This window comes from Homalodisca vitripennis, chromosome 7, assembly GCF_021130785.1.
Source record: "Homalodisca vitripennis isolate AUS2020 chromosome 7, UT_GWSS_2.1, whole genome shotgun sequence".
Taxonomy (NCBI): Eukaryota; Metazoa; Arthropoda; class Insecta; order Hemiptera; family Cicadellidae; genus Homalodisca; species Homalodisca vitripennis.
Genome location: NC_060213.1, coordinates 74,303,925 through 74,321,711, shown reverse-complemented (window position 1 = coordinate 74,321,711; position 17,787 = coordinate 74,303,925). Strand labels below are relative to the sequence as shown.

General features: G+C 35.6%; 1 protein-coding gene across 1 annotated transcript in view; it reads left to right on the top strand.

Moving 5' to 3' along the window:
• The window catches only part of LOC124365979 (microtubule-associated protein futsch-like), a 412,304-nt gene that overhangs the window by 387,370 nt on the left and 7,147 nt on the right, over positions 1-17,787 (top strand). Inside the window, 4 exon segments of the mRNA XM_046822142.1 lie at positions 1,506-1,793; positions 1,929-2,162; positions 2,164-2,208; positions 4,665-16,521. Coding sequence (XP_046678098.1) covers positions 1,506-1,793; positions 1,929-2,162; positions 2,164-2,208; positions 4,665-16,521 — 12,424 coding nt within the window.

Here is a 17,787-nt window from a genome sequence, read left to right as displayed (position 1 = left end):
TGTGTGTGTGTGTGTGTGTTATTTATTTGATTTGAGACATGAATAGAACTGTACTACAGTATTTATTTAAGAAGAATTATCAAAAAGACTTCCTCAGCTATCATTAGTGTAATGTGGATTAATGTAACTTTAGATTACAAATTTTCGAATTTCAAAGCCAGAATATCATAAATGTAATTTCAATAAACATAAAATCACAAAATGTACTTGCTTCGCCGGGACTCGGACCCGGATCTCTCACTTGCCGGTCGAGTACGCTACTACTAAACCAGAGCACTTACTGATTACAATCCAATTATTTTGTATTTGGCCGTTTCTATTACAAAGTACTTATGATTCAATGTCTATTGACATTAATTTAGGCTTTTGCCACTTATACAATTAAAGAAAGTAGTGTCACAAACTTCTGTTCCTGTTAGTATTCCTGACACCAAACAAAACATGTCCTATAAACATAGGTCAAGAATTGTGTAGTTTAGCTGCAAGCCATAATTTTGAATTTTTTCATTTAAATGTCTCTCCAGAACTAGTTGAGCTACAGATACCAGCTTTGCACATAGATTATAACAAATAAATGAAGACTCAAGAACACAGTGGTTTTGTTTACAAGCCGGGAGCATCTGCTGTTAAGCACCAGTTATAAAACATTTACATCATTTAACTATTATTTTGGAAGTGGTGTTGTGGTCCTGTAAAGTAAAATAATCGGGAAATGCGTATTAGCAGTAAAAGTTTCTTGTATTTTATTAAAAAATTGGTAATTTCTTTCACAGGTATCATTTGTAGTGTTACACAGACTCATAAAGTGAAGTGGTATAGTGTGAGATATTCTCAAAAACCTATTAAAATAACATTCTTATGGTGTAAAATAATTATATGAGTTCATTCCAGATTTACAGGACTTTTTCTATTCCTTAGTTGGTCTGATTTTAGAAATATGTGACCGCCTACTTCAATTTGCCAAGTATTAATCCTTAACACGTTTCTTACATTTCCGATGTTCTATTTCGCTTTTTAGACCAATATATGATTTTAATAAATTTGAAAATATTTTATCTAAGCTTAACTTCCTTTGTCAATTTGTTATATATATATATATATATATATATATATATATATATATAAGTGGAATATTAAAAATTTCAAACTGAGAAAAGCTCTGAAGCTATATTCCTTTTGTGAAGCGAGATATTAAATTGTACTTGCAAAAGTTATTCAAGTCTGATTCTAAATCCATTGGCTCCTCTTCATGGCTCAGCAATTTTAGAGAATTCATCCTAGTATTTAAAGCTTCTAAAATTTACTGAGGGATGATTGACTGGAGTAGTCAAGTGTTAAACACCAATTTATAGATAAATGGTATATTTTCGGAACTGATACATATAGAAATCCCTCTATCGACAAATCAAAGGTTTTATTTCTTTCAAGATTGATATATAATTTATATAGCGTTTTTTACATATTTTAACGATGTGACATTGAATAAAATTACTGGCTCTTTGCAGGACGGCACGTTCTCATTGGCCGACCTCATCGACGCCTTCCAAGAGACCGAGGTACAACGGGTGCTGCGAGCCTATGAGAACTCCGTGACTGTAGACATCCACTGCGCTCCGGAAGGAGAGTGGAGTACCGCCCGTCTCAGGCGGGAAAGCTTCACCAAACTGTGCAAAGTTCGGGTGAATCCTGACGATAGCCCTAGTCCTGCCGCCAACATCCAACAGTTTGTAGACTACTTGGCTCCCTTCGTGCGGCCAGCCTCGGTGGAACAACTGTTGGAACCTTCCGATGTTGTAAGATGAACATATGTTTATACTTAAACTTGCGGTGATTTATATTTTTGAAGTTTTCATTAATGAATTTTATAAAGAGTACGAATTGAGTTACCGTCTTATTTTACCCAACCGAATTACTTCATTATGTTCCAGGTGGGCAACATCCGATTCAGCCATCCGACCCTCTACGTGTTTCCCGGTGGTCAAGGAGACGCCGCTCTCTTCGGTATCAATGGTTTCAACATGCTCGTGGACGGAGGGTTCGCGCGTAAAGCCTGCTTCTGGGACTTTGCTCGCCATCTGGACCGGCTCGACGCCGTCCTCATGACGAGAATCAACAACAGCAACGTCAATGGACTCGCTTCCGTCCTCAGAAGAAAGAAAAATATCACATGTTTACCCTCAGATTGGCCACTTCTTCTGTAATTTACAGGTTATTCTTGTTTTATCAAATGATAAATGCAAATTTTCGTGACCAATTCTTGACAATAATAAAATTTATTGTTTTGTACGCATTTACGCCTTGTTCCAAATTGCATGTGATGGACAATCGTGTGAGTTTTACAAATGATTGATAGTTAAAAAAATTATTATTTTACAGGTTGTCCTTTACCTCTGATAATCATTTTTTGGAACTTGTCCTTAATCCCGCAGAAAACGCTTTAAGATAAAAATATGTTTTTGCTCTTAACTATAAATTAATAACTTATGCTCGCTTGAATGAAATGAAATTTCCTCAAAGGGGTTCAGATCATCCATTCACATAATCACTACCTTGAGAGTTATATAACAGTTGCTATCATTTATCTAAGTAATGCACTCCTTAGATCACTGTTTCTACGATGATCTTGGGTTGGATTTCGCCGTATACTCTGTAAACGATTAAAACTGGAGCATTGTAGTGTTATATTGTTTTTTTTCTATATTAAGACAATTAGACGCAAACATTAAGAAACATGTATTTACTGGTTTCTAAGCTGTGATAGTCTAAACGTTAAAACTACCAAAAAGCGTCTTTATGATAAAGAAAAGTTAACCGACATAAACTTTTATATTAAGGGACGTAAAGGCCTCACCAGTGTTTTGATGGGATTAAAGTAAATGATATAACCTATTGTACCGAACAAGTATAATACATTTTCATTATATTTAAGACCACTACAATTACGAAGTAAAATATTGTTTAAATCGTGTTATGAAAGTTCAGAATGCAATGGATATTAAGAAATTAATTTTCAAAATGTTTATAGTGTGGAATGCTGATCTGTTTCTTGATATTTTGTACTTTTTTACGGTTTATATTTCATAAAATGTATTTAATAAACTCCAATTATAAAATGGTTTTTATACTAATTTCAACAACCGTTCTCCTTAATATTTATGTTTACAGGCTACAAATATTTTTTAAATTAATAAGAAATACAATTTTATTACAATTAGTCTTATTAATTTAATATTAATTACATTAATAACTGGAGGCTTCTATCCCAAAATGTATTATAAAAAGGTCATTTTCAAACCTAATTTGCAATAATTAATAAATATTGTAAGATATTTATTAATATCATATACAGCACTTTGAAAGCGGTTATTTAATATGATGTTGTGATATAAAATTGCTGATATGACTTGTAAATACGGGTTAAATATGCCCAGCATTTTTGTGTTGTATTTCATTTTTAATGATTAATTTTTCCGGTGATTTACGTAATACTAAAATATCGTTTACTGGTGAATGGTATAAACTTGATTAGTAAACAGTCTTGTAATTATTATTCGCCGTATAATCTAATCTTAAGTGTATATAATGGAATGGATAGGACAATTTTACAAGATTACATTGAAACTGACCTTGATAAAATATTTTATAAATATCAGAAAAGATAACAAAATAAATGCCTCGCAAGCGCACTGAATTATAGACTTGAAATTTTGAGTGAAGCTTCATTTATATATAGGCAACACTTATTTCAGTGACGTTACACGTCACTGTATGTGATTTGGCTGAGCGTTATCGAACATGTTTACATAACTCTTATGGCTAACTATAATGGCCACGATAACATAGTATACTAAATACATTTTTATACAAACTGAGTACAATCCTGTGAAATTTAACATTCAACAAGTTTATTTATAGAATAAGAGGAAAGGACAATACGAGTAATATAGTATAAAATAAAAGTTAAATTCGGTGACATTGTTTTACTGAGCGCAATATTGCTTTATAGTAACTCCCTAGGTCACTAGACATTTAATAATTTGAAGAATGCTATTAAACCTAAATAATTAACAACATTTCACCATATAATTTTGTAAGATATTTCGAAATAGGTCACCTGTACACTTTAAATTAAGCATGAAACTACATTTCTACGCAGGTAACAAAGAGTTATGTGTTGCATAATAATTATTGTGTGAATTTAGTTCTACATCATTGTCTGTATATCTGTCCGCAGGAAATTTATGAGCTATAGCTTTTAAACTTAACATATAAAAATGCTGAGTTAATAACCTTTCTTCCATTAATGTAGTATTTCAGCGGTACTAAAGTTTGTTTACAAATGGTATTGCGCTAGACTATTCACTTACTCTGGTGTATTTTGTGAACGTCCAACAGTTATTATTTATACATTATGTTATTATAAAGCGAAATTAGCCTGGATAAGAGTAGATTTATAATAAATTTAATTCAGTATTAAGAGCAAGTGTATTAATGCACATATACCCATCGAAATATAAGTTTTGGATTATTGTACACTTAAGAACAATACCCTGAAATATCCCTTTATCCGTTTAAAATTTTCATAAATAAAGTATTTTATTTTTGGACTTGATTAGTTCTTAAATCCGTAGTAACAGCTTACTCAGTAATGTGTTCTGTTTCAGGATCGTAAGCAGCCAACGACGCCGGACGACGAGAAAGTGCGAGATCCTCTACTTGTGAGCCTCTTGGACGAGGGAGAAGAAATGGTGCAAAATTTAAGGCATCTACAGCTGAAGCCCCACCATTGTGTGCGTGAATCTGTGTTAGAACCAATCAATCTTTATCACAAAGTTGGTCATGGCAAATTGGACATGTATGTTATTAGTCCTAGTAAAGACAGTAAAGAGCTAAAAGAGTTCTTGTCCAAGTGGCATTCGAACGATATTTCATTGTTTACTAGTGTTACGAAAAAATCTGGAGATAAAGACATTAGTTTTCCTTTGCAAAACCTTGTTTCCATTTGTGCGCTATTAGTGTGGCAACCGGCAAATCCAGAGGATACCATCACGAGGATACTGTTTCCCGGTAGTACACCTCAGCATAAAATATTTGAAGGGTTAGAAAAATTACGTAGCCTAGATTTTATGAAACAGCCCGTATGTACAGCCAAAACGCTTTCACCATCATCGTCGACGATAGGTATAAGTACGAAAGTTAGTAAAACTAAGTCCACGCCTGCTGTGATTGATAAACTACTGCCTGGAGAGGGATTGACTAAACCTGTTCCTAAAGCCGTGTCGCAAACGGAGCCAGTTGCAAAACAAAATGTTGCAAAAAGTGCAACAATCCCAGTTTCAGGTGACAGCAAACCAAAAACAACACCAGCTCCTGTTCAAAAGCCTCCAAAACCTAAACAAGAAAGAATTAAACCAGACAATAAGACTGAAGTAGAAAAAGAAATTGATACAGATGTAATAATGCCATCAAAACAAGATAAGCCCACAATAATTTCTGATCAGAATAAGGAAAAGGAAACAGTAAAATTAAAGGGAGATAAACAGAAGTCTGAAACAAAGTCTAAGAAAATAGAACCAAAAATAACATCAAAAGTATCAGAAAGAAAAGCAACCAAATCATCTTCAGTGGAAAAGAAAGATTCGGTTAAATCATCACCTACAACACCAAAAAAATCTGTAGATTCCAAGATTAATGGAGTAGCCACTAAATCTGAGATCATTAAAAGCACTGCAAAGGTCTCTAATAAAACAAGAACATCACCCTCTGCAACACCGGCAAAAAGTACTAAAGAAGAAAATAATAGGAAAGTAGTGGAATCCAAGGCGAAAGCAGCTGTAGCTGCGAAATCATCTGCAGCAAAATCTGCCAAAAAAGAAGAAATAATTCCTAAACCAAAACTAGACAAAAAACCGGCTAAGAAATTATCATCTTCTTCACCAGTAAAACTACCCTCAAAGTCATTCTCCCCTGTTAAAGCTGCTAGTAAAACTATCACAAAAACAAAGAAAGAAACAAAAAAGGTTAAAGGTGAAATCGAGAAAGGAATAATAACTGATTCATCCACTGTTTCCACACCTTCCACTATTGATGCTGAACTCGCAATTACAAAAGAAGGAAAACCGGAGGATACTGATAAAGTTGAAGAAAAAGCAATTGAAAAGGAAGGAGAAAAGGTAGAAGAAAAAGAAAAAGCAGAAGATGATTCTAATAGGGAAATTGATGAACATATTGACACCAAAGAAAAAGCTGAAGAAGTGAGTGCAAGTGAAGAAGTACCTAGTGTTGATAAGTTAAAAGAAAAACAAGTTGATGCAAGCGAAAAGGAATTTAGTGAGAAAGAAGAGGAAGACGAAATATTAATAATTGAAAAAGTTGAAATTGAACAGTATGGTGAAGACTCTGTACATGAACAGGAAAGTCTTGAATCTCACTTACCAGATGAAGGCGAAGAAGAAATACAAAAACTGTTACGAGATGAAGCTGAATCTGAAAAAAAGAAAGATGAAATAACAAGAAAAGAAAGCATTCACGAAAAGGAAGAAAAAGATATACCATCTGTTATTGATGAAATAGTTGTTGATGATGACGCAAAACAAGACGTCCAATCTAAAGAGCTTGATGTTAAGAAAGATGATGCCGGACCTACTGATCTAGCACTGAATTTGAGTAAGGAGGTAATACCAGATAAAGTTCTTACTCCTGAAAACAGAGAACAAATTGAAGAAGAGGTTCAAGATATTATTACGTCTGCCACAGACTTTGTTGCAAAAGCAAAGCTTGAACAATCAAAAGAAAGTTCGGAACTTTCAGCCGAAGGTGTAGGGTCTGACGAACAAAAGACTTCTGGAGAGACAAAAGATCTTCTGTCTAGTCCAGAAAAGCAAAATATTTTGTCCGATAGAAATTTGACAGATGACGATAACAAGCAAGATGACACCAAAGACAAGTCCAAAGAGCTAGGTGACGTAAAATATGGTGCTGAGGAAAGTCAACCGGATGAAAAATTTTCCACTACTGTAGAATCCGGGGCAACAACCGCGCCAACGCTACCTGAGGATGAGAGAATCCCACTTGATGAAATAAAAGAAGGTGTGGAAGAGAAATATGATAAAGAAGAAACCAAAGAAAAAGACGTGGTGATACCTCAAGGAAGAGTTGACCAGCCAACAACTTTACCACAAGTAGCAGTTATTCCAGGAGGAGCTTTTGATGTTCACACATCCCATATGCTAACAAGAGATATAGTAAAAACTCCAGATGAGGTTGCTGATCTACCGGTTCACGAAGAAGTTGATGGTGTTTATGAGGATGAGGAGTTTAGCCGAGAAGGCTCAAAAAGTAAAGACGACTTGTTAAATGTTGTAAGTGGTAAAAAGGAACAGGAAAAGGAAGAAGAAAAAGTACAAAAGACACAGACAATTCCATTAAAAGAGGAACTGCCGCCTGCTCCAATTGAAGAGATTGAAATCCCAAAAGATGTTAAGGCAGATGAAGAAGAACTCAAGGAACTAAAACTAATACGACAGAGACTCGAAGATGAAGATACTACTATTGATAAGGCTGTGGTTGATTATTTAGCTTCTAAAGACGTGACTGATAAAGTAGATGAATCTTCTAGTGATATAGGTTCAAAAATAAGAAAAGATGTTGACTTACCAGTTGACAAAATGTTTGTTGAAGAAGATTTAATCCACTCTACGTTAAAGGCTCCGGAAGTAGCTGAACTTGTGTTGGTTACTCCTGACTCTGCTCCAGATTCGCCTCTACATCATATAGAAGAAAAGAAAGAAATCAAATCAAAAACTGAAGAATCCCTCATACTAGAAGCTAAAAGCGTCGATGTTCACCAACATAAGGACGATGATTTATCACTTGATACCAAAGAATTAAAAGTTCCAAAAGAAGAAGGTCAGAAAGAAAAAGAAGACAAAATTGAAACAGACGTTAACAAAGACGTAGTTATTGAATCTCTTCAAGAAATACCTAAAGATAGCGATGAAAATAGGATTGAAAAGACTACTAAAGAACTACCACAAAAACAAGAAAGCCCAGAGATTTTGACTGAAGTAGATGAAGTCACACTAGCTACAGTAAATGAAATTAAAAGTACAGTGGATGCTCCAAAAACTCCTCCAGCAAGTCCCGTTTTAGGTGTACAAGAAAGGAAAGAGTCCATAGAAGCTATTGGAGCAATTCTAGAAACAACTAAGGAACTAGATTTAAATTTAGCTAATAAACAAAATGGAAATCAAGAACTAAGTGAATCTAAGGCCCTCTCTCATGATGTTGAGGATGATATTAGGGATAAACCTATTAGTGAAGACCAAAAAGCAGAGGATATTACAAGGCAATCAGAATTAATAAATGAGAAAACTGAGAAAATTCAGAAAATTGATTCTACATCTAAAGAAGATGAAATTGGAATGAAATCGTCATCTGCGGTCTCGGAATCAAATGTAGGAGACAAGGAAGAATCTATTAAATTACTGGATGAAAGTATACAGAGTCAGAGTGGATCTATACAACATGAAGACGTAACTTCTTCCAAGCCAAGTGAGTCAGATGATACAGCCAATATTTTGAAAGACATTAAGTTAGAAAAAGAAACATTCGACAAAGAACGTATGTTGAAGGAAGATTCTCAAATACATATCAGTTCAGAAAATATTATTAAACCTCTAGAAAAGCAAGACATTTCTAAATCAGAAAGTCCAATACCAAGTGAAAAAGGTTTGGAGATTTTGGATGATACAAAGGACGTGATTCAACTAAAACAAGAAAAACTTGAATCATTGCAGGAAACACAAGCCACTATTCAAGTTGGTGGTCTCATTCAAATAAGGGAGGAAAATAAAAAGGAAATATCTGATAGAGAAATTGTAGAAGGTGAAGAACATCAATCACCAAAAAGTGTCAGTCCAGCTCCAAGTGGGAAAACTGAAGATGTAGATGAAAAACCTACACTTACTTCAAAGAGTCCACCATTAACTGACGATGTTATAATTAAACCGCCCAAAGACGTGAACGAAATACACACTAGTGTTTGTGTAGCTCCTGAAAAAAGTGATGATAAAGGCACAACACAAGAAATAGCAAACGTAGACATATCCCACGTTTTGGATGAGTCTGTTACCGAAAAAACAAAGGATGCAGAGTCAGTTTCATTAGAAAAAGATGATGTATCAAAATCAGTTAGCCCTGAATTACTTAAAAAAGATGAAGTTCCAGATGAAAGTGCCAAAGATATAACGATGCAAGAAGAAACAACGGCATCTACTGCTAAGCGTGTTAGTCCTATTCCATGTGAGAAGGAAGATTCCAGAGACACTGAAACAATAGTTTTAGATGGTACTAAGGAAATCAGTTCACTAAGTACCAGTCCAGTTCCAATTGATAGGGACGGTACTAAAGATACAAAACTCCATGAAGTACTTACAGAATCCATTGTCCAAAGGACTAGTCCAGTTCCGAGCGATAAAGATGATTCAAGAGATCAAGAATCAATTGTTATAGACGATAAAAAAGAAATAAGTCCCGCAAGCACCAGTCCTGCACCAAGTGAAAAAGAAAGTACCAAAATACTAGAAGAACCAAGAGAATCTCCTGCCCAAAGAGTTAGTCCTGTTCAAAGTGATCAAGATTCTAGAGACATGGAAAGAAAAGATTCCGATCATAAAAAGGAAGTTAGTCCTTTACGAACGAGTCCTGTTCCAAGTGATACGGATAGTATAAAGGATACAAAAGAACTACATGAATCAACAGAATCTACTGTTCAAACCATTAGTCCAACTCCAATAGATAAGGAAGATTCTAAAATCATAGAAACAAAACATCTAGAGGATAAAATGGAAATCAGTCCCCCAAGCACCAGCCCTGTTCCAAGTGATAGGGACAGTATCACTGAAACAAAACTACAAAAAGTACCAACAGAATCTACTGTCCAAACAATTAGTCCTGTTGAAATTGAAAAGGGTGATTCCAGAGATGTAGAATCAAAAGTTACAGACGACAAGAAGGAAAGTAGTCCCTTAAGCACCACTCCTACTCCAAGTGACAAAGAAAGTGCCAAATATACTAAAATCCTAGATGAATTAACAGAATCTACTGTCGAAAAAACAGATTCTATTACAAGTGATAAGAAAGATTCCAAAGATACAGAAACAATAATTTTAAAAGATGAAACAGCTATTAGTTCTCTGCACACAAGTCCTCTTGTAAGCGATAAAGAAACAGATAAGGATAATAAAGAATTAAGTGAAGAAAAACTGGTAGCTACTAAAAGCATTAGTCCGGTTCCAAGTGATAAGAGTGAAGAAAACGAAAAGAAGGACTCAGATGGAAAATTACAAACCACTCCTACAAGCACGAGTCCTATTCCAAGTACTGTAGACGACATAAAAGGACAATCACAAATCCCTCCCTTAAGTGCTAGTCCAGTTACAAGCGATATAGACTATTCAACAGAGAGAGAAACAGAAGTTTTAGACGATAAAAAAGAAACTAGTCCACTTAGCAAAAGTCCTGTTCTAAGTGAAAAGGAAAGTGTAAAAATCTTAACAGAAACAACAGAATCTACTGTTTTAAAAACCACTCAAGTTCTAAGCGAAAAGGAAGAATCTACAGATATAAAAACAAAGATTTTGGAGGATAAAAGGGAAATCAGTCCAGTAAGTACCAGTCCTACTCCAAGTGAAAAGGAAAGTACCAAAGATACCAAAATCCTGGATGAGTTAACAGAACCTACTGCACAAAGCGTTAGTCCAGTTCCAAGTGAAAAAGAAGATTCCAAGGACACAGACAAAACAGTTTTAGAAGATGAAAAAGAGAAAAGCCCTTCACGTATCAGCCCTGTTCCAAGTGATAAAGATACAGAAGGAATACAACTACAAGAAGAACCAACAGCATCTACTGTGAAAAAACTTACAGGATCTCTTGAAAGCGACAAGGATGATTCCAAAGTTGTAGAATCAAAAATTATAGATGATAAAAAAGAAATTAGTCCAAGAAGCATCAGTCCTGCACTAAGTGAAAAAGAAAGTGCTAAAATACTAGAAGAGCCAAGAGATTCTTCTACTCAAAGAGTTAGTCCTGTTCAAAGTGATCAAGAAGATTCTAGAGACATAGAAAGAAAAGAATCTGAGCATAAAAAAGAAGTTAGTCCTTTACGAGCGAGTCCTGTTCCAAGTGATACGGATAGTATAAAGGACACAAAAGAACTACATGAATCAACAGAATCTACTGTTCAAACCATTAGTCCAACTCCAATAGATAAGGAAGATTCTAAAATCATAGAAACAAAACATCTAGAGGATAAAATGGAAATCAGTCCCCCACGCACCAGTCCTGTTCCAAGTGATAAAGAAAGTACCAAGGATACATCAGCTGTTGGGAGCCCTAGTCCTGTCCCAAGTATTAAAGATGATGGAGAGGATTCGACATTGTTAACTGAACAAACTCAAGTAGTTTCTACTAAAAGTATAACTCCTGTTCTGAGTGATAAAGAAGATCGTGTTGTAGACGATAAGAAACCAACCACTCCTGGAACAACAAGTCCCGTTCCTAGTGATAAGGGAGACTCCAGAGAATCAGATAGGAAAGACAATGAAGATAAACAAACCAAGCTTGAAACCTCCAGTTCGGTTTCAAGTGACAAAGAAAGCATCAAAGATACAGAAATTCCTGCAGACGATAAAAAACCAACCACTCTTGAAATAACAAGGCCTATTCCTAGTGATAAGGAAGACACCAGAGAATCGGATAGAAAAGATCATGAAGATAGGCGAACTGAACTTGAACCCTCCAGCTCTGTTCCAGGTGATAATGAAAGCATCAAAGGTACAGAAATTCTTGCAGAGGATAAGAAACCAACCACTCCTGAAATGACAAGTCCTATTCCTAGTGATAAGGAAGAACCCATAGAATCGGGTAGGAAAGATACAAAAACTAAAATTGAAGACTCCAGCTCTGTTTCAAGTGACAAAGAAAGCATCAAAGATACAGATGTTCTAGATAAACAAAAACAAACAATACAAGATGGCACTACTTCAGTTCCAAGTGTAAAGGACGATACAAAGGAAATAAAAATAGACGAAAAAGTACAAACAACTTCAAAAAGCGTCAGCCCTGTCTCATGTGATATAGAGGAAGCTAAAGGTATTGACGTGTTAGATGAACCGAAACAATCCATTACAAAAAGTGTTAGTCCTGTTTCAAGTGAAAAAGAAGATTCCGTAGATGTAGACACTACTGTGTGTGAGGATAAAACAGAAATAACTGCTGCGAGCATAAGTCCTATTCCAAGTGGAAAAGAAAGTGTTAAAGATTCAGTATTTATATCATCAACTACTGATTCTCTCCTAGGCGATAAAGAAGCTGTAAATAATATTAAGGATAGAGATCAAGAAAAGCAAATAACTGCAGAAAGTATGAGTTCTATTGCAAGTGACATCGATGCTAAACATATAATTGACTCCAATGAACAGAACAAAGCTACTCCTAAGAGCATTAGTCCTCTTCCAAGTGATAAGGAAGATGACAAAGATTCAAAAAGTAAAACTTTAGACGATAGAACAGATATAACTTCAAAAACTAGCGTTCTAGATTCTAGTGACAAAGAAGGGATTAAAGATATAAAACATCTAGACGACGAAAAACAATCTACTCCCAAAAGCACTAGCCCTGTACCTAGTAGTGAGGTTGATACAAAGACAGTTACAGAAGAACAGAAACAAACGGCTCCTGTAAGCTCAAGTCCTATTCCAATTGATGAACATAAAGACAGTACTCCTCCCCAAAGTGTCAGTCCTCATGCAAGTGATAAAGTGGACAGTAAAGATGTTGACGGAACACTATTAGATGGTCCAAAAGAAGTCTCTCCCAAAAGCTTAAGTCCTGTACCTAGTGATCGAGGTGACGACACAGACCCAAATATGAAAACTATTCAAGAAAATGTTCAGAAATCTATAAGCCCTGTTCCATCTGAAAAAAGTGATGTATCAGAGAAAGAAGTTTTAAAAACACATGATAATATACTACAAAAGCAATTAGATGTGCAAAACAAGACTTCCGGCGAAGAAGAATTGAAAGATATTCAAACTGCCAAATCTGAAGTGTTTGATGTAACTCAGGAAAAAATTAAAATTTGCAGTCCAATTTTGAGTAAAAAATCAGAAATAATCGAATCGACGAGTTCAGTAGAAGTGGAAGTGAGTGAAGATTTGGACGTAAAAGGTAGTGTTAGTCCAGTTTCCACCGAGAGTGATAAATTACATGAGAAAGAAAGTAAAAAGAAAGAAGATGATACAAAAGATTCTACGTTAGAGTCAGCCAAGGACGATATTTATAAAACTGATAGTCTACAACTAACTGACACAAAGAAATCAGAAAAGGACGAAGCCATATTTTTAGATGATACAGTAGATACAGCTAAGTGTATTAGCGCAGTATCAAGTGAAAAAGAAGATTCAAAACTATTAGAAAAAAGTAAGGATGAGGTTCAGAAAATAACTTCACCTAGCCATAGTCCAGAAAAACACCAAAAAGACCATGCAGACGAGTCGGCTGAAGCAAAATCAATAGATATTAAGCAAGATGACCTAAAAAGCATTAGCGAACTACCAAGTAGCACGAGTGAAATTACACACACAGAAAAGCAAGATACTCCTAAGTCTGTAAGTCCTGTGCCAAGTGAAAAAGATGGTTCAAAAATTGTGAAAGATGTTTTAGTCATCGAAAAGGAGATCGACAGCGTTTCAGTGGAAAGCTCATTAGTGGATCAAAAATTAACACATGAAGAAACTGAAACTGGTGTATCAAGTGAGGAAAAAAGAGATAGCACCAAGATCTGCAGTGATGAAAAAAGTACAGAAACTAAGATTGAAAAATATGATACCTCCATGAGTGTAAGCCCTGTTCCTACAGAAAAGATATCTGACGACAATAAAACAGGATTGAAAAGTGAGGCTTCGACAACAGAGAAGGCAGATACTGAATTGTCTGAGAAACAGACGGATGTGGTGGAAAAGATTGGTCCACTGTCTATTTTAGAACAGGGGAAAGAAAAATCTAAGTCTCCTGATAGTTTTGACAGTAGCGTTAGAGGTGCAGATCAGAAAGGGTCTCAGGATGGAGCAAAAGGTATTTCAAAAGCAGTTCTAGACGAAATACCAAAACAAACTGTCCACGAACTGGACAAAGCATCAGACGCTATAGAGAAAGGCATTCTTGAGACTTTACAATCTGAAAAAGATGCAGAAAGTGTTAAAGCTGAAACAGGTGAAATAGCCTCAGATGCTGTACAATCCATAATTGATTCGAACGCTGTTTCTACTGATAAAGTGCCTATTGCGGGGTTACATAAAAGCGATGACAAGACTCTAGTTTTCGACGACTCTAAAAGTAGTGAAAAAGAAGGGAAAAGTGAAACTCAAGCTAAAGGAATCGTTACTGTTCCTTCTACAGATAAACAAACACTTGAACCATTAAATGGAGTTCCTGCTGCAGTAATCAGTTCTGTAGATGTGAGTTCGAGACATTTGGTTGAGAGTGCAATAGAAAATAAGGATATTAAGACTGAAGTGGCTGTTAAGGATGACTCTGATAGTACTGTGCCTTCTACTGTTGTAGGTTCCAATGTAGAATTTATAGAAAAAAGTAGTCTTCCAGATGGAGACTCAAAATTAAAATCAGATTATGAAACTGAATCAAATAAATGTGCTCAAAAATTACATTCAACTGATGATAAAGATGGCCTAAAGTCGGTAGAATCTAGTTCTATGAGTAGTACTAAAGAAAGAACCGATAGTGAAACTTCGCGTAAAACAGATACCTTACATACATCCAAAGATGAATATTCGTCTTCAATTCATAGAATGCTGGTAACCGGGAGCAGTGAAGATGGTGGCACAGAGATAGAATTATGCTCAAGTTCAGTTACGAGAATGACAACCGATTCATGTGACAAACATTTAGGTAATGTTTCACACCAGAAAGTATCAGGTGATGATCAAGCAAAAACTTCTTCTTCCTCATCTGTAGTTTCTGAAAAACAAGATACTTCATCTGTTCAAGAATCTGACTTACCCACATCTGAAAAAACGATAATCACTACTACTCACTATACAACTAGTGAAGGAAAAACAAGACCCAGTGAGAGCACAAAACAAGGTGAAGTACTTAAGACTATCACGACGACTATTACAAAAACGTATGGAGACCATTCCTCAACTACTATAAAAACTGTAGAGGAATGTGTCGTAGAACCAACTGGTGAAAGAAAACCACCCTCACAAGAAGAAGGTACTGCAGCAAGTGAATTAGTTAAAGCTTCTAAACCAAGCAGTGAGACGGCATCTTCTGGTGGTACAAGCCATACATTAAAAAAAGAATTATCTGATGCTGGTAGAAGTGGCACACCCGCTTCGGACATGGCAAGTGAACGAGAGTTTGAAGGCCCATCCACACCACATAGTGATATTAGTAGTGGCCAGGTATCTAGAGCAGCTACACACGTCTGGGGAGAAACTAGTGAAGGTCGTCCTGACTCGAGACATTGTGACAGTGATGATGACATCCCTTGTTCTCCAATGAGTGTCACATCACATATCGCACAATCACCGCCGCAATTCGATTTTGATGTCCACCAGCACTCAAAGCAAGGTTTCTACGAGGAATCGTCTAAGCTCAAAGAATCAGCAATACCTTCAGCAATGACAAGTTCTCTATATGGAAGTCTTCCTGAAGAGGATCCTTTAGAAGAGTATTTAAAGGACAATAAACAGTCAAGTGGAGAAAGTCAAATGTACTCGTCGATGTATGTATCAAAATACGGAGACGATGAAAATCAACCGTACTCGAGTTCTGAAAAAGGTCAGTTTGAATCTATGTTCAGTTCTAAAAAGGAAGACATTGATTTTGAAACTGCCGTCAAAGAACACAAGTCTACAAGAGGGGAAGATCTAACAACCAAATATACAAATGGTGGCAAGACCCAAACGCTAGCGGGAAAGTCGGAAATAGATTCCAAATCAATTTACAGCGGAGCTAGCACGAACGGACACGGTAAACCTCATGTTAACGGAAAAAGTTCCCAACCAGATAGTTTAGAATATCAGGAATCTCAGTCATCAACATCAACTACAACGACTAGTGTTCCTCAAAAAGCTGTAACTAGTCAATCCGTACTTTCTGAGGTTCAAATCAGTTCAAGTAGTACCAAGGCTTCCAGTGAGGATAAGAAGGATCCGATTGAGGGATGGGGAAAACCCCTGGGGCTTCCTCCTCCACCTAAGAATTTAATTGACTCGCCCTTAAGCCGAAGTACATTAACTCTAGTCTGGAATCCAGCCGATGAATGGGGTATTCCTCTGGGTTTGCCTTCACCTGCCCCTCCTCCGGTTAAAAAAGACTCTATGAATGGAGAGATTGATACCGAAATAACATCAACCAGCAATAAAACGACACCCAAGAAAGTTGCAAGAAGGAATGCAGAAAATAATAAATCTGCCTCTAACACACCAGTCGGTAAGTATAGTAATTTGAATGCAGTACATTAATTAAGTAGCATAATCCGTTTACGTTTTTTGTCTGTGAAGCCCAATGACAAATTCATAATTGTTGCAATACAACCTAGCAACTGTAAAAGGGTAGCTATTAACTAATTAGTCATAAAAGGTATTTTTTTAGATATTATTTTAGAAAATCGATTTGAACTTCATATCAAAGAAAACAATAAAATGCAATACTTACACTACACTCATTTTTATTCAGTGCACAGTAAACGTTTGATCCCCAAAAGCCTATACTTACAACAAAAGCATTTACAGACAATCATCTGGTTAAAAAAAATTACTAGTACGTTTTCCTAAACTCTAACTTAAAGAGAATATTCCAAAAAAACTCCCTGAAAATATTATAAAATCATTTGCACGTAAAGACTTTAAAATAACAACAATATTCTCATGCTAACAAAAATTAACAAGATTCAAACAGCAGCTTTTCCTGTATTTGCAAATACCAGAAAAAATTCGAAATATATCTTCTTCTAAACTACCTAAATATATTTCTCTTAAACCCACCAACTTTAAAAATAGTTTTTCCCATCAAAAACCTAATATTCGTTATCATAACTTAATTTTAGGAACCATCTAAAACCAGCCGTGCACAAAAGCAAGATGTGGTACTTGTAAACTAATGGAAAAATTTAAATAATTCATTATCAGTTTGACTGACAAAATAATTCAAAATAAGGGAAATTTCAATAATTTCAAATAACAATAACAACTGCAGGTATTTTCCTAAGTATAAGCAGTTTATGAGTGACAAAACCAATAGGCCAAGAACCGAGATCCAGTTGCATTGTAAGACCAGACGATCTATTGTTTCTTGGAAAGAGGAATTTTCGTTAAGCCGCTAAAGAAAGACATTAATCGTTAGCCGAACTAGTTTTAGGTTTCTTCGAAATGGGACGGTATCACAATGGGTAAAATATCAAGCGAAAAGTATTTTCATATTGCCTTACTGTTATTTTAGCTTAACTCGCTTGACCAACCGTCAGATACATAATCAATAATTATTTGATTGTTTGCCAACGAAGTAAAGAGTCTGAAAGCCGCTATTTGCTGCCAAAAATTCAATATTTATAATGTCGGCTGACACCAGTTTAACTTATATTTTACGTGTTGAACAGCTGAATCTCAGTGTGTTAATCTAAAAGAGTTCATTATGTTTTGATATCTGTAACCCGCCCTTACCCAACTATTCTTTCTCATACTACCTCTACTCAGACTA